The sequence below is a fragment of the Cibotium barometz genome, chromosome 43, assembly GCF_041138505.1.
Source record: "Cibotium barometz isolate CiBa-2024 chromosome 43, ASM4113850v1, whole genome shotgun sequence".
NCBI classification, from domain to species: Eukaryota; Viridiplantae; Streptophyta; class Polypodiopsida; order Cyatheales; family Cibotiaceae; genus Cibotium; species Cibotium barometz.
Genome location: NC_141088.1, coordinates 47,554,303 through 47,581,199, shown reverse-complemented (window position 1 = coordinate 47,581,199; position 26,897 = coordinate 47,554,303). Strand labels below are relative to the sequence as shown.

At 48.3% G+C, this 26,897-nt stretch overlaps 1 protein-coding gene across 2 annotated transcripts in view; it reads right to left on the bottom strand.

The window, feature by feature from the left end:
• Nucleotides 1–8,559: 8,559 nt before the first annotated feature.
• LOC147613992 (exocyst complex component SEC3A-like) overlaps nucleotides 8,560–26,897 on the bottom strand; it is a 116,274-nt gene continuing 97,936 nt past the window's right edge. For both annotated transcript variants that reach the window (XM_086781977.1, XM_086781978.1), the window contains exons 23-25: nucleotides 9,604–9,669; nucleotides 9,188–9,277; nucleotides 8,560–9,044 (exon numbers count right to left, since the gene is read on the bottom strand). In XM_086781977.1, the coding sequence (XP_086638103.1) occupies nucleotides 8,931–9,044; nucleotides 9,188–9,277; nucleotides 9,604–9,669 (270 nt within the window). In that variant the 3' untranslated portion in view covers nucleotides 8,560–8,930. The remainder of the gene's footprint in view (nucleotides 9,045–9,187; nucleotides 9,278–9,603; nucleotides 9,670–26,897) is intronic.

Here is a 26,897-nt window from a genome sequence, read left to right as displayed (position 1 = left end):
CCAATACAAAAGCTTCTTCCGAATGCTCAGAAGAAGCGAGGCAATCTGCTGCTCAGGTGATAAATCTAGTCCAATCTGACATCCCAAATACCGCACTGCTGTGCCAGGAGGAATCCATCTAAAACCCGGGTCCGGGCTCCATGCCGGAGTGGGAGCACTACTGATCCAAAAGGCCACTGTCTTGCGCCAATTGATCAATGCTCCCGAAGCTGCACTAAAAACCTGGAGCGACTGCTCTGCCCGAAGAAGATTGGCCTCTTGGCCATGCAAAAATAAGCCCGTGTTGTCTGCAAACTCAGCATCGAGCAAGTCCTCCCCCCGGACTGGGAGCTAGAGTCCTCTCAAACCAACCTCCTCTGCCGTCAAATACATGCTCATAGCCTCCGCAAAGAAGAGAAAAAGAGAAGGGGCGAGGGGACACCCCTGACGGACTGATCTGGTCAGCTCAAAACTCAGCCCTCGTCCTCCTGCAATCAAAACCTGGCTACGAGCTGTGGAATACAGAGCCGCCACCTCTCTGATCCATCCTGGCTCAAAGCCCAGGCGAAGCATAGTGCCCTCTAAGAAACCCCAATCAACTCTATCGTATGCCTTCTCAAAATCGAGAAGCATCACGACCAAGTCCTCGCCAAGAAATCTAGCTCGGACTGTCGCCTCCCAGAAAGTAAAGATGTTGTCAAGGATACTGCGCTCCTTGACGAATCCTGTCTGGGTAGCATGAATCAACTCCCCCAGGAAGAGCTGGATCCTCAAACTCAAGGCCTTTGCTAAGACCTTGTAGACAATATTGAGGATCGTAATAGGCCTCCAATGTCGATTATCATCTGATACTCCCTCCCCCTTGGGGATAAGAAAGATCAAGCCCTCTGAAAAGCTCTGTGGCATCACCCCAGTGTCCAGAACATACTGAAAGCCCCTGCGGAGGCCTGGCCCCAAAAGGTCCCAGTAGCGCATAAAAAAGGCCGGCGTCAGTCCGTCCTCCCTTGGGCAACTATGTCGCGGCAGCACCCTCAAGGCCTTGGCAAGCTCAATCTCTGAAAGAGGCGCACCAAGAACTGTACGCATACGATCTGTGACCCTCCTCTGCACATGGGCCCACACAGTTTGTCTGCAAGCATCTCGATCCTCGGTGGGCTGACTCCGCTAAAAGCAGGTCTCTATAGAATGCAGTGGCAATGGCTCTGATCTCCTTGGGCTCAGTAGCTACCGATCCATCCGGTCTACCAAGCTGACGGACTCTTGCTCGAGCATGGCGGGGTCCAGTAATCTCAAAAAACTCCCCAGTCACTCTATCACCAAGCTGCGTCCATTGAGAGGCCTGGCGACGATAGTAAAACTCATGTCTCTGCTCCTCTGCCTCTCTAACCTCTTGGCGTGCCTGGCTCAGATGTGACGCCATCCACTCACATGCAGGCTGCTGCTCCTGAAGGCGCTGAAGCGAAGCAAGGCTGCGTCTCAGCCAATGCTCCCGCTCGCGAATCTCTCCCAGCCGTGTCAAAGCTGTAGCATGCAGAAAAGAGCTAAGCTCGATGAGTCCCTGGGCACACTGGCCTGCTGCATCCTGGTCAGAGCACTGACTATCATGCCAGATCCTCTCAATGTCCTCAGCGAGACTGGGATCTGCAAGTACCCTCTCTAGGATCCTCAACTGCAAGCTGGGCTCCCGTGTCCTCTCCTCCAATGTCAAAATAACTGGCGCATGATTTGAAAATGAGGTGCCAACAAGAATGCCGACGGAGCCCCCTCGCTCCCCTAACCAGTCGCCCACATAAAAGCGATCAATCCGTGATAGATTAGTCCCTCCCTGCCGGCGATCCGACCGAGAGAAACTAAGATTGTCCTGAGAGCGGGAGAAGGCCCCATGCTGCCATGTATCAGTGATCCTCAATGACATGCAAAACCAGTCCCAAGCTGCAAGCTCCATGCCGTGCACTGTAACATGACTGCCTCCCACCCTATCGGCCGGGTCCTCAAGCATGTTGAAGTCTCCCCTGACACACCAATGTGCGGCCTCTGGCAATGCATCCGTAACCTGGGTCCAGAACTCTGCTCTGGCACTAGCATGATTGGGCGCATAGACGTTGAGCACGCCCAATAGCTCATCATGCATCCTCAGAATGATATACTGTGCTCTACCAGGCACAATGATCCCTCGATCCACAATGGCCTGCCGCCATACATCTGCAATGACCATGCATACTCCTCCCTGTCCACCCAAAGGACCAAACCCTGCAGACCAAAAGGTGTCCCATCTACCAGGCATCACCGAACCATATCTCCGGATCCTGCTCTCACCCAAGTGGTGCTCCTGCATCATCAAAATATCAATGCTGCCACCAACCAGGCATCTCTGAAGCTCCTGCCTCAAGCAACCACGATAGCGTATAAAATGTGCTCCGCCAAGGCCCTGTACATTCCATGAGACGATCCTCATGGATGACCTGCTGAGGTGGAGGCTGTCTCAGCTGTATGGCGGGCCTTCGCAAGCGGCTTGGATGGAGAGTAGTCCCCATCCGAGCGGCTGCGAATCTGCCCACCCGATGTACTGCAAGAATCACGGATCAGGCGCCAGTGGTGGCTGTGGCCCATGGCGACTGCCTCCCGCTCTGACAGAGCAACCTCGTGTATACATACATATCCAGGGTCGCGTGCAAGGTCTGCCACTATGCGAACGACCAAATGACGAATCCCTGCGGCATCCACACTCCCGGGATCCAAGAAAAAATGAGCCAACTCCCATAGTCGGCCTATCACATCTGTCACCTCCAGATCGCTCACATGATGAGAAAACTCAACTGCCTAAGTCTTCAAAGTGCTAAGAGCGAGCTCTAGAGTCCACTCCCAGTCGCAAGGGCCACATAGAGGGAACGAGAAGGCCACCGCTGAATCAAGTGCCTCCTCCCCGCGGGCCGGAGGTATCACTACATGAACTCGGATGGGTGCTGGCTCATGGGGGCCCTCTGCTCCAAAAAGCCGGGTGAAGGCGTAATCAAAAGCCTCCGAGCGCACTCTAATGCCGAGGCAACTCAGCCGACTGCGGATAGATGATATCCGTGAAGCCCGAATTGGCATGGTAGGTCTCCTTTGTGGTGCTCGAGCGAGGTCGTTGCTCAGCGCCCTCCGGACTGCAGGTGAGCGCTAAGGGACTGCCAGGGCCTCCCGGGAAGGTGAGGCGGGCGGGGGGGAGAAGGGGGGGGGCGAGGGGGGTGGAGAGGGAGCTGCTGTCGAAACCGGAGCGGGGATGGGAGGAGGCGAAGGTGGAAGCGAGTCGGTGGGAGGGGACGGGGGTGTGGGGGGTGAAGGAGAGGGTGCTGGCATCTCCTGGTCCTCAGTCGTCGCCGCAGGGGTCTCCTCCTGGAGGGGAGCAAAACTATTCCTCACAGGAACCCAGTGAGGCTGAGACTGTGGCTGCTGCTGCAGCGGTCTCTGGGCGTGCTGCTGTGGCTGTCTCCCTCGGCGGCGCCCCTGTCCAGGCTGCCACTCCGAGGTCTCTGTGGCCTGAGCACGTGTCCCGGAGGCAGCCTACCGAGCCGCATCTGTGGGCGGGCCATCAGGGGCTTGCTGTGGTGAGGGTCGGGGTCTCCTGCGAGGACAGGCCTTGGCCAGATGAACGACCTGCCAGCAAATGAAGCACTGGTTCGAGAGCCCCGAGAACTCCACTCTCTGATCAATCCATCCCCGCCCTATCTTAGGTAGCTGAATGACCTTAGGAAGGGAGGAGATGTCAGACACCAACACTCTGACCGAAGGTAGCCCAGCTGCTCTGGCCACCACAGAAGTTGTGTGGGGCCAGTCTCTAGTACCGAGCCCACCAATGCTCCTAGCCTAGAGAGGAGCGGAAGATACTCCCGACGGAGTCCAGGGAAGCAAATTGTAACATGGAAAAGGCGCTCTCCCTGCTCAGCCGCCGCTGTTGGGTCAAAGCCATGCTGCCAAGGTCTGAAAAAAGCCCGAGCACCCCTAATGTCAAGGGGACTCATGGCAAGGACCTTGGCCACGCTCTGGGCGATCTCGAACTCGATCTGGTAATGTCCACGGCCCAGAAGCTGTACGTCCAGGATCTTGCCCACATCTGCAAGAAGGCGGACCTGGAGAAGATCCCGGATCTCCCCTCTACTGGGGCGAGTGCCAACTATATGGCAGATGGTGGAATGTGCCTGAAGGCGTTCCACCTCTGCGGCAAGGCTCGCTTCCTCTTCAGGCGAAAGAGAAAGCCTGATGGGAGTGTCCTTAGGGGCGGGCCAGGGGGCTGCGGATGAGTCTCTCTGAGGCAGGGCGAGAGGAACCTCCATCAGAGTCTGAAGCTGTGTCGAATGGGGAGCGGAGACGGAGACGGAGAACCTGCACGAACCGAGCTGCACTCGAGGGTGGGGGAAGGCGAAAAGTAAAAAGGAAAAAAATAAAAAATCCCTGGGGACGGAGAAAAACAGAGAGAAGAGGGGGGGGGGGGCGGGGGCAAAGTGGCGAAGACGGATCCCAAGGGGGGGGGGGCAGAAGCAGCACGAAAAGGGCGAGAGGGGGAACGAGAGCTGGCGAAGGGGGGGGGGCGAGGCGCTGAAGAGGAGGGGGTGGACGCGATGGCGAAGAGCTACAGGAGGGGGGGGCGACGGCGAAGAGCAGTGGGGGGGGGCGCTTCAGCGCAGGCAAGCCAGGCAAAGGGGGGGGGGCGGCGCAAACCTAAGGGCAGGCGGAGGGGGGAAAAAGCGATGGCGAGCAGGGAGAGGGGAGCACAGACAGAAGCGCGAGCAGGGGGGAGCGCGGAGCTTCAGCGAGCGATGTGTGACATTCTTTCTTGAGAAGGATTTTTATTTATTTATTTTAGTGCTGAAATGGACACACCCCATGCCTCATGGCATGCCGGTTGGTATTTGAACCCATGGGTGTAGGGTAAGACAAACTTGCACAAGTAATTTTACTATCGTTCCATTCCCAAAGCTCCACTACAAGGTTTCCCATCTCCAGAAGTAGGATTGAGTATGGCGTGGTGTCCCCCATGAGAAAGTTGTATGAACTTCTTCAAAAGATCCCAAGAGTCTATTTAGGAATAGCGTCCAATCCTTATGGAATGAAAAACCACCTGATTTCTGGCATGCCAAATTGTCCATAGAGCCCAATATCTAGTCTAGATTAGCAAGGGCTATGCATGATCCAATGTAGAAAGGCCACCTGCCATAGAGCCCAAAAAATATGGAGAAGGAATACTCTGGAAATTTGAGTTGAAGAAAATGTAAAATCTGGCAAAGGAAACTTCTGGTCTGCAGACAAGACCAAAGCAGATGCATCACTATTTCCTTTCTGCAAGGGCAAGAAGGACATTTCAATGCAGCTATGTGTCTTTTTTCAAGAAGTTCTCCAACTGGGAGCATTCCCAACAAGCATTGCCATAAAAACAATCAACAATTGAGTGGTAATTTACTATGCTAAATTTTCTTCACATTTTGTTTCCACCAATGAGCTGTCTTAGTGAGGAGCCAAATCTTATGAAGATTCTTTCACCATCCGAAACAACCACAAGAGGAGTAAAAGGCTACAATTGTTCCTATAACATGCACCATAAAGGTTTGTAGTGCATACAAAACTGCCAACGACTTTGAGCTCGAGGAAAGGATACAACATTTCCTTTAGAGCATCACCATCATCTTGGCAAACCCGAATGCCTTTTGTAGAAAGAAAGTAAGCTTGTCGAAGGGAATGGAAGACCGAAGGAGTAGGGAATGGCTCCAAAAGATATTTTCTTGTCTCAAAGTATTGCCAATCTTGGGAGGTCTACCTGACCATTGAATATATTGTAGAAGCTTCCAATCTGCAAGGAGACGAGAGACATAACGGCATCGAGCAATCCTACCCTCCACATACCCAAATAAAAGTTTCGAATGAGTTAGCCACCCATTTGCCAAATGCATCCGAATTCGCATCAAAGCAAAGAGCTATAATCATAAGCGTCCAAGGTGGTGGTTGCACAATAAGAGTTGGAAACACAATGGCTTTGCATAATAGACATTTAGAATATTAAGCTCTCCACGCATTTTCGGTGAGCATATGAACTCATACTTAAGGAGTTACAAGGCCTTCTTATATCAAGAATTTTGCCAAAAGAACTTAATGTTTTTTGTCATAAAACTAGGCATTTGGTTTTTAGAGCATGCCAGAAGACGGAGAAAAAACTGAATATATACCATCAAAATCGATTGAACTATTCTCAATCTGACATGAAGTGGCCAAGTAGAAAGTTTTCAATATTCCAACTTAATCATATGTTCTTGCAACACCCAATATGTAGCATCACGAAGTGAAAGATTCTATCCCACAAGATATCCCAAATATCCGACATGTTGTGTAGGTTATATGATTTGTCCAAGCCATAGAATGTTGTGCCATTGAACTTCATTGTTGAGAGACAACAGTTTTTATTTTTAAAAATTAATAAAAAGAATTCTTGCCAATCATTGAACTTCATTGAGAGACAACAATTTTGATTTTCAAAAATTAATAAAAAGAATTGTTGCCAATCCAAACATCTACAAAGTGTTCATGAAACATTGCAAATCTAATTACATATTTTGAGGAAAAAAGAAAGAGTCCTCAACATATGCTTGAACAACCAAATGCCAACCATCAAGGAAATGAAACCCATGTAATCTACCAATCTCAGTAGTGAGCTTATCCATATATATCAAGAAGGGATGAGTAGCAATAGCATAGAGCAAACCAATGAGAGGGTAGCCTTATTGAAGAGATTATCCAAAACCCATGGAGAGGATAAGTCTTTTCCCAAAATGCATCTGGCAATACTATCTAGATTTAGCCAATAAATTATGTGTTGCATTTTTGAACCGAAGCCCAACTTTACCATAACTTCTACAATGCAATCCCATTGGATCGCATCAAAAGCCTGAGCAATATCAATTTGCAATAAGAGCACATCTTGCTTGGTATATTTTGCATACTCTATGCCAACATAGACATTAGCAATGTTATCTGTTATTTGTCTACGAGGCACCAAACGATATTGCACTGGTTGGAAGAGTGCATGCAAGAGATAAGAATTGTTCACTAATAGAAGCTGTTTAGTGGGTAGGAAAATCTCATCAAGAGGCATATCAAAGTACAAACCCAACCAAACCAGCACATGATCAGAAAGGTTCAAAGAGTAACCAATCCACGTACGACATGGAAAAGTGTCAACATGATCTACATGCAAGAGGTACTAGCGATCCAATCTTGCACGATAGTCTGAGTGCGCATTATGGTGAAATGTAAAACCTCTCTTATCACGAGAAGTGGCTATCCATAAATCAAGCCATCCAAGATCAACCACAACATTTCTCCAAGCCACTTTCTCAGAAGCAAGCATATGTGAATGACCCCGAGTGTTGTCGTGAGGAGAAGAGTTATTAAAATCCCCACAAGAGAGAAGAAACTAACATACAGTGTTATGAGAGCTGGATGGCTGATACAATGTCACACTGTGGGATAATTGTCAAACACCAGAGGTCCCAAACCCAACCTCCTAGCTGCCGAACAGGGGAGACAGCACCCTGCTGCCCGGGGCAAAGGGGCGTGCACTAGGAAACTCTCAACCCCTTGTCTCTTCTCCTATGCATACCACCACTAAGGTTCTCAACCCTTGCTTATGGGATAATTCCCCACACATACCCCTGCCACTTGTCTGCTAGCTGCCCGACAGGGGAGAGAGCACCCTAATACCCAGGGCAAAGGTGCGTGCACTGGGATACTCTCAACCCCTTGTCTCTTCTCCTATGTATACCACTACTAAGGTTCTCAACCCTTGCTTATGGGATAATTCCCACATACCCTGCCACTTGTCACATTAGAGAAGGGGCTTGATTATCTCTTTCAGCATCCCCCCTTAATTGAGCAGGCATACAACTGGCCGATTCCACCAACACCAGCCAGCACAGGGCACCCACCTTGATGGACACCCACACCACCTTCCACAGCAGCCACCCAAGCCCACAGCCCAAGCGCACACAGACAGAAGGCATCACCCAGTCACAGCCATCAGCTGCCACTCAGCAGGTCAGTGAAGTGCCCTCGGAACACAGCAGCGTAGATATGCCCACCAAAGGTCCAACATTGCAGAGCTCTGATACTATGTCAAACACTGAAGTGCCCTTGCAACACAGCAGCGTGATATGCCCACCAAAGGTCCAGCATTGCAGAGCCCTGATACTATGTCAAACACCAAAGGTTGGGCCGAATACTGGGGTCCCAAACCCCGCCTCCTGGCCGCCCAATGGGGGAGAGAGCACCCTGCTGCCTGGGGTAAAGGGGTGTGCACAGGGATACTCTCAACCCCTCGTCTCTTCTCCTATATATACCACCACTAAGTTTCTCAACCCTTGCTTATGGGATGATTTCCACACATACACCTGCCACTTGTCACATTAGAGAGGGGGCTTGATTCTCTCTTTCAACAGTAAACAGGAGATAGTATATAATGCTAGAGATAGTATTTTGCTAGGATTTAGGAGATTCAAAGCAGTTCTGCTTTGGAATGAGGTGGAAAAGATTTGAACATTTGTGGAGTCTGGCCTCGTAAAATACTCAATTGATTGCCAAAAAGGGGATTTTAATCATTTGTACTTTAAATCTCACTTCATGCAATAATACATTTTCATTAAGCTCTCCCACTGAGTAAGCATCATCTGGCTTGCGGAAATTAGGGTCTGACTCTTGAAGAAAAGGACACGGGCTTTCTGTGCAAGGCACAATCTGGACAAGAATGATTGCGTAACCTAAAAATACAAGATGACACAATCTGAACAAGGGTTCCTCCATAACCTGAACATGGTGGAGGGCACCCATCTGAACTGGGGTGATTCCATAATCTTTGAAACTCCTGAGACCCCACCTTTAGGATGGATGAGACCTGTTGAGCTGATTAACTCATCTTCTGCAAGGCAATGCTATACCAGCTTGAACAGCTCAGCCATTTCAGCGGAAGATGGGCTCAACGTTTCACTTGGGTAACACTTGGCTAGAAGAGCTTCTAACCCCTCGTACTTATCCAGAAAGTCTACCTGCAATAAATTCTTACTGTGAGGGCAGAACCTTTTATAAAGTAGGCAAGCAGGACTAAGCCACCATGTTGATAGCAAGATAGACTTCAAGAGGTAGAATGACGACAAATCAACTGATTACGTAGCATATGCTGAGCACTTACCTTGCACTTTTCCCACAAGGAAGGGAGCAACTCCTCTGATGTGATTTGCTTCTGCATCCGCTTATACATTAATGGCAAATTTTTTTCCACCTGAAACATGCAACTAACTCAGACGACAAGGAATGAATGTGGTGCAAGTAGCTTTGGCTGGGGAAGCTCCAACTGCTAGGAGAATAGCTTCATGTGACAATCCACTTGCTTCGAATCAGCAGTCTTGAAATATCACAGTTTGTTAGCTTTATCCCATCCCAAAGCCTGCCGGATGAGGTCTAGGCCCCAAAAAGGCGTTTCCTGAAGGCTCATCACATGAGGCTCCTGTAAATGAGCCTCCACCACTTTGCGAGCTCGCCTCTAGATAAAAAGCAGAGAACAAGCATCAAATTTCTAGTAATAAACGACGATGGACATGTTCATACCCCAGAAAGACTGGTCTTCACCATTCTCCGCATTTCCGCTTTTCCAAATCCATAGGAGAAAGGAACCTACAACAAAGATTTCAAGTTGGTCTTAGAATTTCATCAAAAGTGTAGGTCATGGTTTTTTGAGTGGCAACAAATCTTCTATCTGTTTGTCGTATAAATGAATGACTCCCCCCCCCCCCCCCAAAAAGAAAAGAAAAAAGACCAGGGATGCCAAGGACTCATTCTGATGGAGCTGCATCACCATAGAGATCAGCTATGTAGAGAGGCAGACCCTAGATACCTCACAGCCCTCCATCACGACCTTCTTTCAGATGGAGGCCCCCACCAGCAACCATGAGAAAGATCTGACCTAGATGCAATGTAGCAATGAAACACGTCTTAGACCATTTGAAACGGACTGAAACATTTCGTAAATGTTTCATTTAGTGAAATGTGTTTTTTATCCAACATGTTTTCCATTTACATTTGTTTCACTGTACTTTCACAGCCGCACACATTTCAAGTGATTCTGTGACCTGTCCTGACTCTCGACTCTTGCCGCCGCCGCCTGTGTATGGTTTGCCGACTGAAGACTGCTGTCCACAACTCCACCCGACTGCTTGGCGAGTCCCGACTGCTATGACCTGTCCACCCTGCTGTTCATGACTGCTGTGACCTGTCCACCCTCACGTTTCATAGCCGACTGCTTAGTGCTGTGGCCGACTGCTGTGACCTGTCCACCTTCACGAGTCACGACTGCTGTCCAAACTCCAAGCCTGCTAGCAAGTCTCAAGAGTCAAGGTAAGCCTAGGTGCTTTATGTTTGTATATTATTAACTATACAGGCTGCTCTAGCTTGCTGCCTGCAGCCTATATCAGGCTTTTTTTCCCTGAACTAAAATGGGGATTTTATCCCATACCCTATGCGGGCAACATGGTATTTCTCTTACAACTTTGCAAGATGCCTCGCACACAGGATTACCTTGTGGAGCAATGTCACATGGGAGAGCAAATATGTAGGCTCAAGCTCGGGAAAATGGAGGTGCAATTTTTGTGCAAAAGTCCATCCTGGCAGCAGTACGCGGTTGAAGGCACACTTCACACATACAAAGGGCCATGGGGTGGGACCTTGTAAGGCCGTACCAAGGCACATTTATGAAAGCCTTAAGGCTTGGAAGGCTAAGGAACTAGGCCTTCCTGCTGAGGAGATCGTGGATCTTGAGAATTTAAGAGAGCCTGCCATGACTGTGGAAGAGCAAGATTCTTCAGTAAGTGACATGCAAAGTCAACATCATGGGACTTTTACTGTTGGGGGCAGCTCTAGCTCACAACCTTGAGCAAAGAGGACAGCTTTACCTTTGTTGAAGAAAGGGCATGTGAAGACATGGTTTCAAAAGGCTGCCATGAAGGAGGCAACAAGGGAGATAACCAAGCTTTTTGTGCAGTGTGCATTGTCCTGCAATATTTTGTGGACTCCTCGATGGAGGACAACAATTAGAGCAATCTCATGCATAGGTTGTGAGTGGGATGGTCCCTCATATGAGGCCTTGCATACTATAGAGCTTTGGAGAGAGATGCTAGCAATAGAGACAGAAATGGAGCCTCTTAAGGCTACTTGGGTACAGTATGGGTGTACTTTGATGTGTGATGGCTAGTCTGATGTGAAGAAGAGGAGTGTTTATAACATTCTGGTCTCCTCATGCAAAGGCACTATGTTTATTCGTGCCATTGATGCCTCTATGGTAGGGAGTCGGGACAGTGGTGACAAGGGAGTTCATCTTCAAGCATATACGTCAGGCTATACAAGAGATTGGCCTACACAACATTGTGCAGGTGATAACAAACAATGGGTCGAATTGTGTTTCCATGGAAAGGATGCTCGAAGAAGAGTTCCCCAAGATTGTATGGACACCTTGTGCTGCACATAGTCTTGATTTGATGATAGAAGCATGGTTGTTTCTCGTACGCGTACGAACCGGTTCGTACGGTACAATACCGTACGAATTCGTACGATATCGTACGGTACAATATGCAAGATATGCCCGTTTTTAGCCGTTGCGCCGCCGCCGACTGCGCTGTTTCTTTCGCAGTTTTGTAGCCGTTTTATAGCCGTTGTTGTAGCCGTTTTGTAGCCGTTTGCTGGCCGTTTTGGGCATGCTTTGTGGCCCATGTGTTTGCTTGGCCCATTGGACATGCTTATAAAATGCCCACCCCCTAAGCTTCTCTCAAAGCTCTAGCCTCTCATTACTCAAGTGAGTCGTGACCATCAAGCCCCCCCCTCTCTTGAGTCTTGCTCAAGTGACCATCAAGCCCCCTCTCTCTCTCTCAACTCTCAACTTTCAAGCCACTCTCTCCCCCATAGGCCCTCTCTCAAGCCTCTCTCTCTCTCAAGAGTCAAGACTCAAGCCTCACTCTCTCATTTTCTCAAGCCTCTCTCTCTCTCTCTCTCAAGCCTATCCATCTCTTGAATCTTCTAACTTCTCTCTCTCTTACAATGACAAGGGAGAAGAATGAAGCCTTCAATGTGCATGCTATCCATGTAGAGAAAGCCGATGGAAAGTCCAAGTCATATAGGTGGACTTGTAAGTATTGTGGCAAACAATACACAAGTTGAGTTACTAGGCTTCTCCAACATGTTGGAAAGGTGGGGGGGCAAGTTGCGCCATGCAAGGAAGTCCCCCTTGCTATATCCGATGAGATCTACAACAAGATCAAGGGTGGATTGGGTGCTCACTATGATAGTGGTAGAAGCTCAAGGGCAGATGATGAGGTCATTTCCCCGCCTTGTGATACATCCTCCCCTCCCGCCTCTGCCTCCTCAAAGAGACAAAGGCTTGAGTCTCCCATGAGGCAAGCCACTCTAGCCCAAGCCACCGGGGGGTTCTCTTCTTCTCTATCACATCTCCGAGAACGGCAACGGCTAGCGGATATAGAGATTGCACGCACCATTATTGAGTGCAATCTCTCATTCCATGTGCTCAAGGTAGATCAATGGAAGTCAATGGTGAAAGCCATTGCAAATGTGGGCCCATGTGAAGGATGGACCGGCGTCTCCTATCATGACATGCGCACGAAGAGGCTTGTGGATGAGAGGGAGAGAATCGATAGATCTCTCAATCCGGTGCGGGCGGCATGGTCCAAGTATGGGTGTAGCATCCTCTCCGACGGATGGAGTGACCGGAAGACGAGAGGCATCATCAATATACTTGTCTCTTGTCCTCTTGGCACATACTTTGTGCAGGGCGTGGATTCCGGAAAGGCAGGGAGGAAAACATCGGGTGCATTCATATATCGCCATATCAAGCAAGCCATCATGGAGGTAAGTTTCAACTTTCAAATTGCACTAAAGTCTTTAAAGTTTAGGCTTTAGTATATGTGATATGATCATATGCGGCTATATCATGAGTCATGACTCAAGTCTCATACCGCATACACTCATTGCATCCATTCATGTGCATTGTGACATGTAGGTTGGATCGAAGAACGTGGTGCAAGTCATCACCGACAACACTTCAAATTGCCGTCAGATGGGGAAGTTGCTCAAGGAGGACTATCCCTCCATAGTATGGATGCCTTGTGCCTCCCATTGCATTGACTTGCTCATGGAGGATATGGGCAAGTTAGTGTGGATGAAGGAAGTAATGACCGAATCTATCTCTATTGTCACCTTCTTCACCACAAAGGTGAAGGTGCTTGCCATGTTCCGCGAACATAGCAAGTTGGAATTGAAGAAGCCTTCATCTACACGCTTCGCCTACATGTGGCTCCTCTTGGAGCGCCTCCACGATGTGAAATCCTCCCTTCGCCAAACAGTGGTCTCCACAATGTGGAATGAGTGGGATGAGCGAGAATCGACGGAGGCCAAAGCCATGCAACGGCTTTGCCTAAAGGAGGAGTTTTGGCAGTCGGTCCGCACTATTGTCATTGCGGTCACGCCCTTCTATAGGGTATTGCGGATTACCGACATGGAGGGAGCCACCATGGGCCTTCTTGTTCACTTCATGAGAGAGGCCATAGCAGAGTTACGCGTTTCTCCTTCCATCGACGAGGAGAAGCGCGATGGTATGTTGGCCATTGTGGAGAAGAGATGGAAGTGGATGCGAAGACCTATCCATGGTCTTGCCGCTTTATTGCATCCGGCTTACAAATCACCCGCCCTCTTCACCAACGTGGAGCTACTTGAAGCCCGAGATGCTTACTTGCCCAAAGCATTGCCGGAGGATCGCCATGGGAAGTTCCTTGAGGAGCTCATAAGCTACAATGACCAAAGGGGAGGAGCCGCGTTTGCATCTACTACCTGTTGGAAGAGGGAATCCCTTGTGAAGCCCCTCTTTTGGTGGGAGACATTTGGGTATGCGCTCTCAAGCCTCCAAAAGGTGGCTTCGAGAATCCTAGCTCAGGATTGCTCTTCAGGTGCATGTGAGAGGAATAGGAGTTCCTACTCACTTGTACACACGAAGTTACGTAATCGCTTGAGCACGCAACAGTTAGAGCGGCTAGTGTATTGCCGCGCTAACTTGCGCATGGTGCGCAATGCAAAAGATGGAATCGGCGAGACAAGTATAAGTTATAAGTTATAAGCATTCAAATTTCAAACTTCAATGTTTATTGAAATTTGGAACCAAATTCTAATACATTGCTTGTCACTTGATCATTGTACAATGTAGGTGAATGTGGATGCATTCAAGCTCACAGGGGGCACTCTTCAGAGTGTAAACAAAGTGCAGGATGAGGAGGAGGAGAGGATCTATGCAGAGATCTATCGAGAGCTCGAGTCGTTTGATCGACGACCTACTCGCACTCGTCGTGGGCGTGGAGGTAGTGGCAGAGGAGTGCAAGTAGGAAGCTGTGGATGCATGGTTCGTGGTGCTCCCAGGGACATAGTGCATACCTATGTGCGGCGTGGATCGGGTAGCTCCACACTCGCTCTTGCAGATGAGGATGCTCCCTTTGGCTTCTCACATGAGCTTAGAGAGCCCAAGTTCGATGATGAGGGCAACCTTCTTAGCGATGGCGACTTCGGCGAGGCCACTGATGTGTCCTCTTCTCATGAGGATGATTTCAGCGAGAGCTCTGATAGTGATGCCTTTGTCTAGTCTCTCCTTGGGCCTTGGCTCTAGCCTCTCTTTTTGTACTCGCGCCTAGCGTGCATGATCGCATCGCACCTCTATACTTTATGTACTTTTGTTTGTCACTTCAAACTTGTTTAGTTGTTTTTAATGATATTTTGGTTTGAAACAACTTCTCTAGACGCTACCCTTCCAAATTGAAAATGTCTATGTTTGTAGGTGTTCTTTAATTAAAAAAACCGTATTTTATCGTACCGTATCCCAAAATTTCATATCGTACCGAATATTCCTGTACGGTATCGTATTTTCGTACCGTGACAACTATGGATAGAAGATGTGGAAAAGTTGGATTGGGTGAGACATTTTTTTTGTAGCCTCTAGTATGGTGAACTTTGTGACCAAGAGGCTGAAAGTGCTGAGCATGTATAGAGCCAATTCTAATCTTGAGCTCTTGAAGCCATCCAAAATCCACTTTGTCTACATGTTCATTGTGGTGGAGAGGCTCGTGAGGGTGTGCCATGGCCTAATGCGCACAGTGGTATGTCGAGAGTGGGAGGCAACATGGGATGACAAAGATGCACCAAAGTCAGTTTCATTTGCTCGTATCGTCATGAGGGAGACTTGGTGGAATGATGCGCAAGCACTTGTCAAGACACTCAATCCCATGTATAGTGTCCTTCGACTTACAGACATGGAAGGGAGTATCATTGGGCTCCTCTATGAGTTCATGGACAAGATTGGAGAAGCCCTCGATGCTTGTACAGATAGAACAAATGCACCCCTAAAGATAGAAAGAATAAGCACAATATCAACTAGCTGCAGCTTGGACGAAAACTTCACAATGTGAAATCTGCATGTCCACTAATACGGCTGAATTATATACCTAGATGAATCCAAGAACATGCCCAAATTCACCTTTTAGGAACGTGCATGTTATATACTCATGGTAGTCAACCCACAAGACTATATAAATATCAACTCCATTATGCATAGTATGGACTAGATACTACGACATTCCCACTAACGTCATCGGTGCCCAATAGTGGGTGTAGAACTCTGTATCAAGATATGCTCTCACACACGCACTCCACACGCGCGCGCGCGCACGCACACACACACACACACACACACACACATAAGAGCATATATGTTGTATGAGGAGATTACAACTACATCTCATGGTACACGATCCCAAGCACTTGCTAGCACTAGTGCGACACCAACAGAACATGAGGATGAGGCATTTGAGGAGGACTCAGCCGGTGGTACTAGTAGTGAGAGTGAGGATGAGCGTGATGGAGAGGATGATGAGGATGATGGGCAAGAGGATGAGCCTTGAGTCATTTATCTATGTACTATTTTTTTGGATTTGGTGGACCATGGGACATTGTGTGATTGTCATGACTCTTGGGAGTCATCATGATTTATCTTTATTATGATGTTTTTTATCATTGTGTTAAGTGAAGTACCAGACTCTTGGCTGCCCAGTATCATGTATGGAATGTGGATTCTAGAGAGATGAATATGGGTGTTGTTTTCTAGCATTGAATCATTGTTTACATTGAATAATAATGAATCCAATGTGTTTTCTCATGAGTCATGTTTTTTAACTATTCTACTTGCTGAAATAGGCTAAGGCCTAAACACTTATTTCTTGTATTGTTGTACATTCTTTATTAAAAAATATATATATTTTTGCATTTTTGTTTGAAACTTTTTTTTGAAACTCCTGGTAGCTATGCCTAGATGCCCCTTCCAAGCAGCTCACCTTAGCAGTGCCATCTTGTCTCTTAGGTGTAGACAAAGTGATCCAGGTGCAAGGAGCTAGATGCTCGAGACCCACTAGTCCAAGGAGATGTTCCACTTGACAACTTCAGATTCGAGAGATCCTCAAGAGAAACATGAGTGCCCCTCCACAAACAATGTACGAGGATAAAGAGCCTCCAAGTAGACCTTGATACCCCCCCCATTGTATCAGTGTATTATTGACATTCACATCAATGAGTTTTCTTCAGTTCTAGTTGGTTTTCTTCTTTATGTTTTTCTCCATGATCCAATTGGTTCATGGATACACTGTAACACTTTTGGTCTTATAGACCCTTGGGTCTTTCGTAGATGTTAATAGATTTTTCTTCTCTCTTGAGGGTCACTGGGGATGGATTCATAGAGAGGCCTAATTACCTCCCACAGACACATGCCCCACACCATGATGTTGGGGTAAAGGTGTTATGCCCACCCTTATAGTGTGTACAAGCCCATAAGTTATAGTACATAGTACACTTAGTACTTTTAATGTACTAAGTGCACTATGTGTACTAGTGCAATATACATGTGTGATAGGGGAGTCACACACTCATGCCTCATGAGTTGACTTATCCCCACAACTCTCTCTCTCTCTCTCTCCCTTGTTGTTTCTCTGTGTATGTCTCCCACACATGAATTAACCTAACCCTAATTCTTCCTTCTCCCACACAACTGGTATCAGAGCTTGAGGGAGGTTTGCCCAGCCAATCAGGCGCATACCCAGAAGCTCCTTCTCGTTGAAGAAAGCACGGTGACCAGCTTCTGTCAAGTTGCGCTAGAGGGAGGTTTGCCCAGCCAATCACGTGAATCTTCGTAGAAGGCTGCCCAGGCTGCCTAGCGCAGTTAACCTACAGCAGCTGGGCGTAGACAGCCCAGTCAGCGTGGGCTGTGCAAACTCTTTGTGAGCTGTGCGAACTCAGGCAAACACGAGCGAAGAAGCGTTGGGCGGAGCCCGTCTTGTAGACTGGCACTAGGCGAGCGAAGCGCACAGCAGCCAGGCGAACGTGAGCAGCTTGCATCAGGGTCGCAGCAGCGGAGCGAACCACAAGGCGTGAGCGAAGGTAGCCAACAGCCAATTAAACCCGTAGCGCTAATAGTCGGAGGCGGCGAAGGCGAGCTCGTAAGCCGGGTAGTGGTCCGCGTGAGTAGGCGACGTGGAGAAAGACCATACGCTTCTCTGCAGGCCTGCGCTTGGACGCCTCTCACCTGTTCACGTTTGCGGATGATCCCGCCAGCCCAGGCTACCCATTGATGCAGCGGCTGCGCCAGGTATTGGTGGAGCATGGCATTAAAAATCCCGCCAACGAACAGATGAGGCCACGTCAGTCATGTGCAGAATCCCCATCTTCGAGGATGAGCTGGTGGTAGGAGCAGCCCCAAATCTGCAACAAGAAGTGCCCCCCCCCCCCCCCCCCCCCCCCCCCACCTGCACAGAACAGCAGCAGCATCATCATCCCTTTTCCTGCAACAACAAAATCCGCCTGCAAATCAGAGAAAAATCAGAAAATTACAAGGTATTTTCCTCAATTTTTTTTTGGGACTTGCAATTGAGCAGGTACAATCAACAATTGAGCAGATACAGGTGTCGAATTGCTCAATTTTGAGCAAAATTGGCAAAATTGGGTGACATTGGTCACAATCAGGATCAATTTGCAGGACATTGGTCACAATCAGGATCAATTTGCAGGAAATTGAATGTCAAAATTTGGGGCTTTTGATGTAATTGTGCAATTAAGCACTCATACATGCTGTATGATGTGAGAAATTGCACCTTTGGGCAAAATTGCAGCAAATTGCAGTGCAAATCAAGGGGCTTTTGTGCCGATTTGGTTGATTTGCATGTAGGCAATCGCATTTGATGCTGTGGATAATGTGTTGATGCCTTACAACTACTCAATGTGCCTGTAAATCAAGGGGCTTTCATTATTTGGATGTATATGTGGCCAGGGGGAAGCATCGTGAACACTCTGGATGCCTTCATGTGCGTCAATGTACCATGTATGATCAGAAATTGATCTTAAATCAAGGGGCTTTTCAAGTTCGTATGCTTGTTGAGCTTGGCAAAGCAACAGGCAAGACATTTATGCCTTGAATCCTCAAAAATCAGCTTGCAATCAAGGGGCTTTTGCCCAATTTCTGTTCGGGACTGTTGTATGCAGTGTACAGGACTGTAAAAGTTTGATTTTTACTCATTTGGACAGCCATGAGAGCATTTATTGCTACTGTACCTGCTGGAGCTTCGTGCAAGTTTTGGCATGGCTGTACACTGTTTTGAGTGACCAAAAGGTTCAATTTCAACTGCTGTACTTGCCGGTACAGGTTTGGTACATCATTGGTGAGCACTTGGTACTGCTGTACAGTACTTTGGAAGGGCAACAGAGCACATTTAAGGTGCTGTCCAAAATCTGCAGCAACCAGATTTTGGTGATTTCATCGCATAAAGTGAGAGAAAAGTTGCATTCTTGCTTCCGCAGTGGGAGATAAAGCTTGGGAGAACAACTGTGAGCACTTTGTGTGCTTTTGGTGCAGTGTTTGCACATTTTGCAGGGAGTCAGGCATTGACAGGTTGCATATTGCTATGGCAACCACAGGTGAGAGCTCTTCATTGCTTCACATCAAGAAGCTTGAAGGCTCGCATAATTATGATATTTGGCAAACCCAGTGCTACAATGTGTTGCTCCAGAAAAAGCAGCACAAGCCTATCAAAGAAAGGGGTGTAATGCCCGCTTCTCTTACTGCTGAAGAGTGGGAAGATATGGATGAGCTGGCAAGATCTACTATCATGTTGTCTGTGTCAGACTCATACTTTTCAGCATTCGTGAAGAGAAGACAGCTTGGGGAATGTGGCAGAGATTGCAGGACTTGTATGCCCAACAAAGTGCCTCAAGCAAAGTGTATTGGTTGAAGAAACTCATAGATCTTCAGATGAAGGAAGGGGCGTCTATGACAGCCCATCTAAATGAGTTTAATGGTATTGTCAGCCAGGTCATTAATCAAAAGTTGGCAATGGACGATGAGTTCAAAGCCACTTTTCTGTTATGCACTTTGCCAGAGAGTTGGGACACATTCAGGACAGCCACTAGCAATTCGCATGCTATGCTGTCATATGCAGATGTTGAGGGTGCTCTTCTTTAAGAAGAGATGAACAGGAAAAACAACTCTGTTGGAAAGTCCAATGCAATGAATGCACGTGGAAGATCCCAGCAAAGGGAAAAAAGCCAAGAACGGGGAAGGAGCAAGTCTCGCTCCAAAAAGGACTTGGAATGCCATTATTGTGGCAAGAAGGGACACATTAAAAAGCAATGCTACAAATGGAAAAATGATCAAAAGGAAAAGGGAAAAGGCAAAGACAAAGAGAAAGATGAAGCCAAAGATGTAAAGCCAAAGGGAAAAAGTGGAGTCAAGATTGAAGAAATCAATGTGTCACATGCAGGTGGCAGTGAGGATGAGGTCCTATTTACGTCTTCACTTGATGCCCATTCACTTCTTACAGGTGGTCATGGTATGCACTCATGGATCATTGATTCAGGTGCCTCCTTTCATGTCACAGGTTGCAGAGACTTGTTTTTTTTTTTTTTCCGAGAAAAGATCCTTTCATTAGTTATATAAAAACGCCCGTAGGGCTACAAAAGATCTCTCCTGCTCCTAAGAGAGATAGAGCAGCGAATACATCATGGCAACCCGGGAGACTCTCCCTAGGTGCTGCAAAATACAAGCATCAGTACAAAGAACTGAGCGGCTAAATCATACAATAGGGGGGGAGAGAGCCAAACAGGTGGCCTGTAGTGCCAACGGGGGGATCCCGTGTGCAAGGTGTAGAAAGGGCCACAGCGCCAAGTGGTGTGAAAGGCCTGGCGCCGTAAGATCGCCTCATCATCCGAGTCTCCCCGAATGCGGTCGTACTGTCCTCGCAGGGTGTGGATCAACTCCTGCCAAATCCCCCCGTACAGTCTCTGCTGGTGGCTCCAATCTCCCCTCAAAGGCCGTAAAGCACCGGGCCCTCCAGGTGAACCAGATGGTGAGGCTGCTGAGGAGCTCCCATCGTAAATCCCTCTCCTGTGTCCAGCTGGCGGACGAGAAATCCGGTGCCGGAACCAGGCGAGGCTGGCCCCTAATAAATCTGATGGCCTGACTGCCCTGCTCCATCTCATAGCCCATAGCAGGCCCTGACGAAGTCGACCAAGCAGCGGCACCCCACGTAAACATATCCTCTGGAGAGAGGGGGGCCAGAATACGCAGCATCCGCAGCCAAATCTGCTGTGCCTGAGGGCAGTCCCAAAGGCAGTGTCTCTGTGTCTCCATAGGGTGGCCGCATCGGACGCAGGCCGCCGGAAGACCGCTGTAAACAAGCCAAGTGCCAACTGCTGAGCCCCTCTGGGCGACCAGCCACTGAAAAGCCGAGATCCTGCGGACCTGCCGACTAGCCCAGAGCCGAGCCCAAAAATCCTCCAAGAACTCCTGTGAGAGTCCCTGTAGTCGCCAATGCCCCGCTGCCGCTGGAGAAACCGTCCTCCTCGCCGTCAAAATATGCCGTCCCAGCCGAACAGTATACTGGAAAAAGGTGATCTCTGTGGCCTCAAGGGATGCATAAGGATCATGCCACTCGTACTCCCCGGGGTCCCACTGTAGCCGGGCCAAGGGGCACGCTGCATATGCCCATGCATGCAAGATTCTTGGCAGAGGTGATGTGAGGCTTGTGTTTTCAGATGGCTCACAGCTTATGCTCCATGATGTCAGGCATGTGCATGAGATCAAAAAGAATCTGCTTTCTACTGGACAGCTTGATGATGCTGATTATGTTACCACATTTGGTCGTGGAAAGTGAAAAATTAGTAAGGGCTCACTGGTTGTTGCCAGAGGCTCTAAGGTGGACACTCTTTACTTCATGCATGCAGGTGTTTGTCACCATGCTAATGTAAATGCAACCGAGCTGCCGGAAATTTCTATGTGGCATAGCCGGTTGGGACACATGAGTGTCAAGGGAATGGAGCAATTGTCTCGTTTGGGTTACTTGCCTTCTCTAAAGTTTTCAAGTTTTCAGTTTTGTGAGCATTGTATATATGGTAGGCAACTACAGTGCCCCCACAAGAAAGCTCTTGGACAGAAAGATGCTCAGTTAGAGCTTGTGCATACAGATGTATGTGAGATGCCTCAGCTTTCTTTGGGAGGGGCAAAATACTTTGTGTCTTTTATAGATGATGCCACACGCAAGGTGTGGGTTTATCCTCTTCGTTTGAAGAGTGATACATTCTCAGTGTTTGAGAAGTTTGTTGCTCTTGTTGAGAATCAAACTGGCAAAACACTGAAAGCTTTGCGTTCCGACAATGGTGGAGAGTACATGTCCAAACAGTTTCAGGACTTTTGTGATGCTAAAGGCATCAAGAGGGAGCTCTCTACTCCTTATGATCCTCCACAAAACGGGACAGCAGAGAGGATGAACACGACCATTCAGGAGAAGGTCCGTTCTATGTTGTCACATGCTGCGTTACCTCATGGTTTTTGGGCTGAAGCTGTTATGACAGCCGTTCACCTTATAAACAGGTCACCTAACACGAGGCTTGGTGGGAAAGTGCCAGAAGAAGTATGGACACGGAAGCCTCCGTCATACAAGCACTTGAGAGTGTTTGGTTGCGTTGCGTACGTGCACATACGCAGGGAAATGCGCACCAAACTTGATCCTAAGTCTCACAAATGCATATTCCTAGGATATGGTGACAGAGGTGAAATGGGGTATAGACTTTGGGATCCCATGAATAGAAAGATCATACGCAGCAATGATGTCATTTTTGATGAAACATGCATGTATAAGGAGCCTGCAAGGCAACAGGAGCCTGGCAGAGTCATCTTTGATGATGATGGACATCATGGACAACAACAAAGGGCTGTAAATCAGCCATTACAGCAGGAAAACCAGCCCTTAAATGGTGCTGAAAATGGTCCAAATGGACAGCCAGAGATGGCAGAAGATATCCCTATGGATATACCACAGTTAGAGGAGATACCGGGCATGATTTTTCAGCCTTATGGCATGGAACAGGAGCCACCAATGGGTGATATGCAGGCTGGACAGCAACCTGCAAATGATGGTCATTGGGTACGGAGGTCCACAAGACCCTACAGAGCCCCTGACAGGTTTGTTCCAGGGGTTGACTACTTGATGCTCACTGACTGTGGGGAGCCCTCATGTTATAAAGAGGCTTTACAGAGGGCAGACAAGGCTCTATGGGAGCGTGCCATGAAGTCAGAGATGGATTCTCTGCACAAAAATGGAACATGGAAGTTGGTGCATTTGCCTGCAGGCAAGAAGGTTTTGCCATGCAAGTGGGTTTACAGGCTCAAAGTTGCACCAGATGCAAAGCCAAGATACAAAGCCAGGTTAGTGGCTAAGGGCTTCAAGCAAGAATATGGTGTGGACTTTGATGAGATCTTCTCTCCAGTGGTCAAAATGACCACACTTAGAGCTGTGTTGGCTTTGGTTGCGCATGATGATCTGGACTTGATTCAGATGGATGTGAAGACTGCTTTTCTTCACGGTGATCTCCATGAGGAGATATATATGCAACAGCCAGAGGGTTATGCAGGAAGTGGAAAGGAGAAGCTTGTATGCAAGCTGAAAAAGAGTCTTTATGGGCTCAAACAGGCATCAAGAGAATGGTATCATAAATTTGATACATTCATGAAATCTCAGAAATTCAGGAGAAGTGACATAGATCACTGCTTGTACACCAAGAAAGCTTTGGATGGCAGTCTATTGATCCTCATCTTGTATGTTGATGATATGTTGATTGCCGGGAAATCTCGTAAGGAGATGGATACCTTGAAGCAGAGGCTGCATCAAACCTTTGATATGAAGGATTTGGGTGATGCAAATCACATCTTGGGTATGCGGATACTTCGGGACAGAAATCAGCATGTGTTGTATTTGTCTTTGAGTACTCTAACCATTCTATGTGTTAAATATCTTTATCATTGTTACTTAATGAGTATTCATTAGCATAATCATTGGTTGAAGTATTGCTTTGTGTTGTTATAAGCTATCACATCATCCATTGGTAATTAGCTCTATAACTTAGCGGTTCTAACAATGGTTTGACCCCTTGTAGAGATCAAAGATGTCTAGAACTATACCTACTGGAATTGAGGCAGCCCAACAGACAGAACACTAGATAGATATCTACCACTAACTTCTTTGGCCCTTGGATTTACTACTGCTTTGTGGATTTCTGTAAAGCTTTTGATAGTGTACCCTAAGCCCACCTCCTAGAGTGTCTACATGAGATAGGAGTCCCATTTGACATGGTTTGGAGCATCATCCCTTCTATGAGTCTGTCACTGGACGAGTGAAAGCCCCAAGAGGTACATCGCAAGAGATTTCCAGGACTATTGGGGTAAATCAAGACTGCCCTGATTTTTCGAGCGAGTTGGAGCTCCCACTTGTTGCACACCCGTCTCCTGATCCTTCGCCCCCCCTTTATCTGTGCTGCGATTCGCCCCTCTTCCTCGCCGATGCCAGCACCGTTGCCACCCCCTCCCTTTCGCCCTTCCCCTCTTTGATTCTTACTGTCGCCTCCCTTCTGTGAGCAGCTCCCTGCCTTCTCCTCCGTTATGCTGTTCCCTATCTTCGCCTCCCACTGCCTCCCTCCTCCTCCACTCCCGCCATCTCTTCACACTACCCTCCACCCCTTCAAGCTGCTCTGTGTGCTTCCTGTCTCCTCCTTCCGCTCCCGCCGCCTTCTCATCCAGCTGATCCAGTTTCCACTTTTCGCCCTCCCTCAGCCTCTGTCGCCTCTTCCCCACCCTCTTTCCATTGTTTCGCCATCACCTCCCGCTGCTACTCACCTTTCGTCATCCTCGAAGACTTTTACAATCTGATTGTTTTTCACTGGCAAGAGTAGGTGCTTCTGGTCTTCAGCTTCTAGGAGGACTCCATGGCAGCCACTCGGCTGAGGCCGCCATTCCTTGCCTATTCTAGAGGCATACATCCAGCTCTTAGCTTCGACAATATCTTCCCTCGCGGCCTCTTTGTTGGTCTGTAGGATCGTAGGGAGCCACCCTGCACATGGACAAATCTGGGATTTACTCCTAAGCATTGTAAATCATGACGGGGCGGTGCTCCATCACCCCATCAACCACTAGCGTGTGAATCAAACTTTACGAAAGAGTAGCCAAGCCGAAGAAAATGGATACTAGATGGCTATCTCCCACGTGCTGAGCTAGGGGGACCGCATGGAAGTGAATGGTAGAGGAGGTAGACTCGCTATCCCACTCCCTGTCGGGGGCGATGTTGAGAGGAAAAGAGAGGACCTCCGCTACACTGCCTCAGGTATGGTGGAAGACCACACAAACGGGGGGTGGTGTTGTCATGTGCACAGTGGGTATCTACCGTGTGCTATACGCATGCAAGACTAGTTTCGAGGCTTGGGGAAGCTTGGAACTAGGCAGGCTGATTGACGAGCTGAGTTAGGGATATACTAACGGGCGGGCACCCAAGTATGGACTGGCGGGCGGCCAAGTGTGGACGCCCGATGACCGGCCAAGAGCCTATAAAAGGGTGGCCAAGGTTAGTTATTGTATTATAGAGAGTCTCGCGAGTTTGTGAGAGCTCTATGGTCTTGGAGCCTGGATCTAGTGCAGACGTGCACCTGCTTTATGCAGCCAAGGCCGGCAGCAGTCTCGAGGCCCGCGAGGGCAGCTTCGTGGCGGTATGGGACGTCGCGAGGAGGAGATTGGTCGGTACGTCATCCTAGTTAGCTCAGCTCGTGGCTCGGTGGGGACAGCCAAGATTGTGGGCTTGCCCACGGCTGTCATGGTTGGGAGGTGAGTCAGGCCTGCACCCCCTTGCTTGTTTGTTTGTTCGTTTGTTTACAGGATTCGAGTTTCGAACCAAGATCGATCACGAGGGGATCCGTGGGGATTTGACAGTGGTATCAGAGCATACCTCGTGAACGAGCAAGTCGGTAGGTAGAGAAGAAGAGGTCGAAGAACGGTATGTGTTAAAAACTTGCTGTTTTTTCTGTGCATACTGCAGTTTTCAGTTTGGTATGTGCTTTTTCTTCATCAAAGAAACCCATGTTGTTGATGGGAGATGGTTGTGTAGTAGGGTTGCATGCTTTTGCAAAGAAGAGAAGTTTTGGTTGTGCAGTCGCATAACTACAGGGAGAGAGAGAAAAAAAAAAAGAGAGAGCGAAAAGGCACGTTTGCTTTCGTTGAACGCATGAGAGAGAGAGAGCGAGAGGAGTGGGTTGCTGGCCGAGTTGTGTTGACGTGGCAGGCGGGCAAGTGCGTATGCAGGTAGGCAGATGCGTTGCAAGCGGGTAGGCACGTAGCCAGGTGGCCAAGGCTTGTAGGCAGCCAGGCGGCCAAGCCTGCCAAGCCAGGCAGCTTGCGCAGCCAGCCTAGGCAGCGCTGACGCCAGACCAGACCGGCAGGCGCCCAGGCCACGCACAACAGGCGGGCGCCCAGTCACTCGTGGGCAGGCGCAGGTTGGCGAGTCAGCGCAGGGAGTCGGCAGGCGTGCAGGCGACAGCAAGAAAGCAGCTGGCAGCACTCCACGTCAGCAGCAGCAAGCGCTGGCTAATCCAGGCGCCGGGAGGGAAGCGAAAAAAAAAAACGCAAGTAAAGCATTACGGTTTTTTAATGCTTTCGTTTTTTTTTTTAGGGGAGTTTAAATTTTTTTTTTAAAGGTTTAAAAGTCTTCCCATCTTTAAGGTTTCCAAGGTTTTAATTTTTTTTTAAAGACTAGAGAATATATATATCCATATATATATATATATATTAATATATATATATATATATATATATATTTATTCAAGAAAAAAAAACAAAAAAAAACAACACAAAAGCTAAAGCAAAAGCTAAGCCTAGCTTTTCGAGTTTTTTTTGGCTTTTGGGAAACCTTTATAAACCCCTCTAGTGGGCTTCTTGCCACACATCTCTCGACTTCTCGAGTTCTCAAGTTCTCAAGTTTTCAAGCTCTCAAGCTCTCGAGTTCGTTCGCACTTTCATTGTGCAAAGATCGAATTTTCTCTCCACGTACCCTCTTCACGATGTCGACCCAACAATCAGAGTTGGAGCCCCTCGTGGAACGCGAAGGCTTGCCGGCTACGGAAGGCACTGATGCCGATCTTTTTGACGAGTTTGTGTCAAAATCAGATTTCCAAGAGTTCAAAATAACTCTTGAAGCTTCTTCGGCGGAACGTCAGGCACAAATCGCAGCCCAGATGCAGGCTTTGCAGAACTCCATCGCTCTATTGACCACTACCCTCTCTACTTTCTCGGGAATGGATACCTTGGCTTCTGCTTTAGGCCCCAATATTACTCCGGAACCGTTCGGGGGCGAGCAAAAGCAGAGAACCAAGGAGATCGTGGACACTTGGCTACATAAGTGGCAAGTTCACTTTCAGTTTCATCCATATGATGATGGAAAGAAGATACAGTT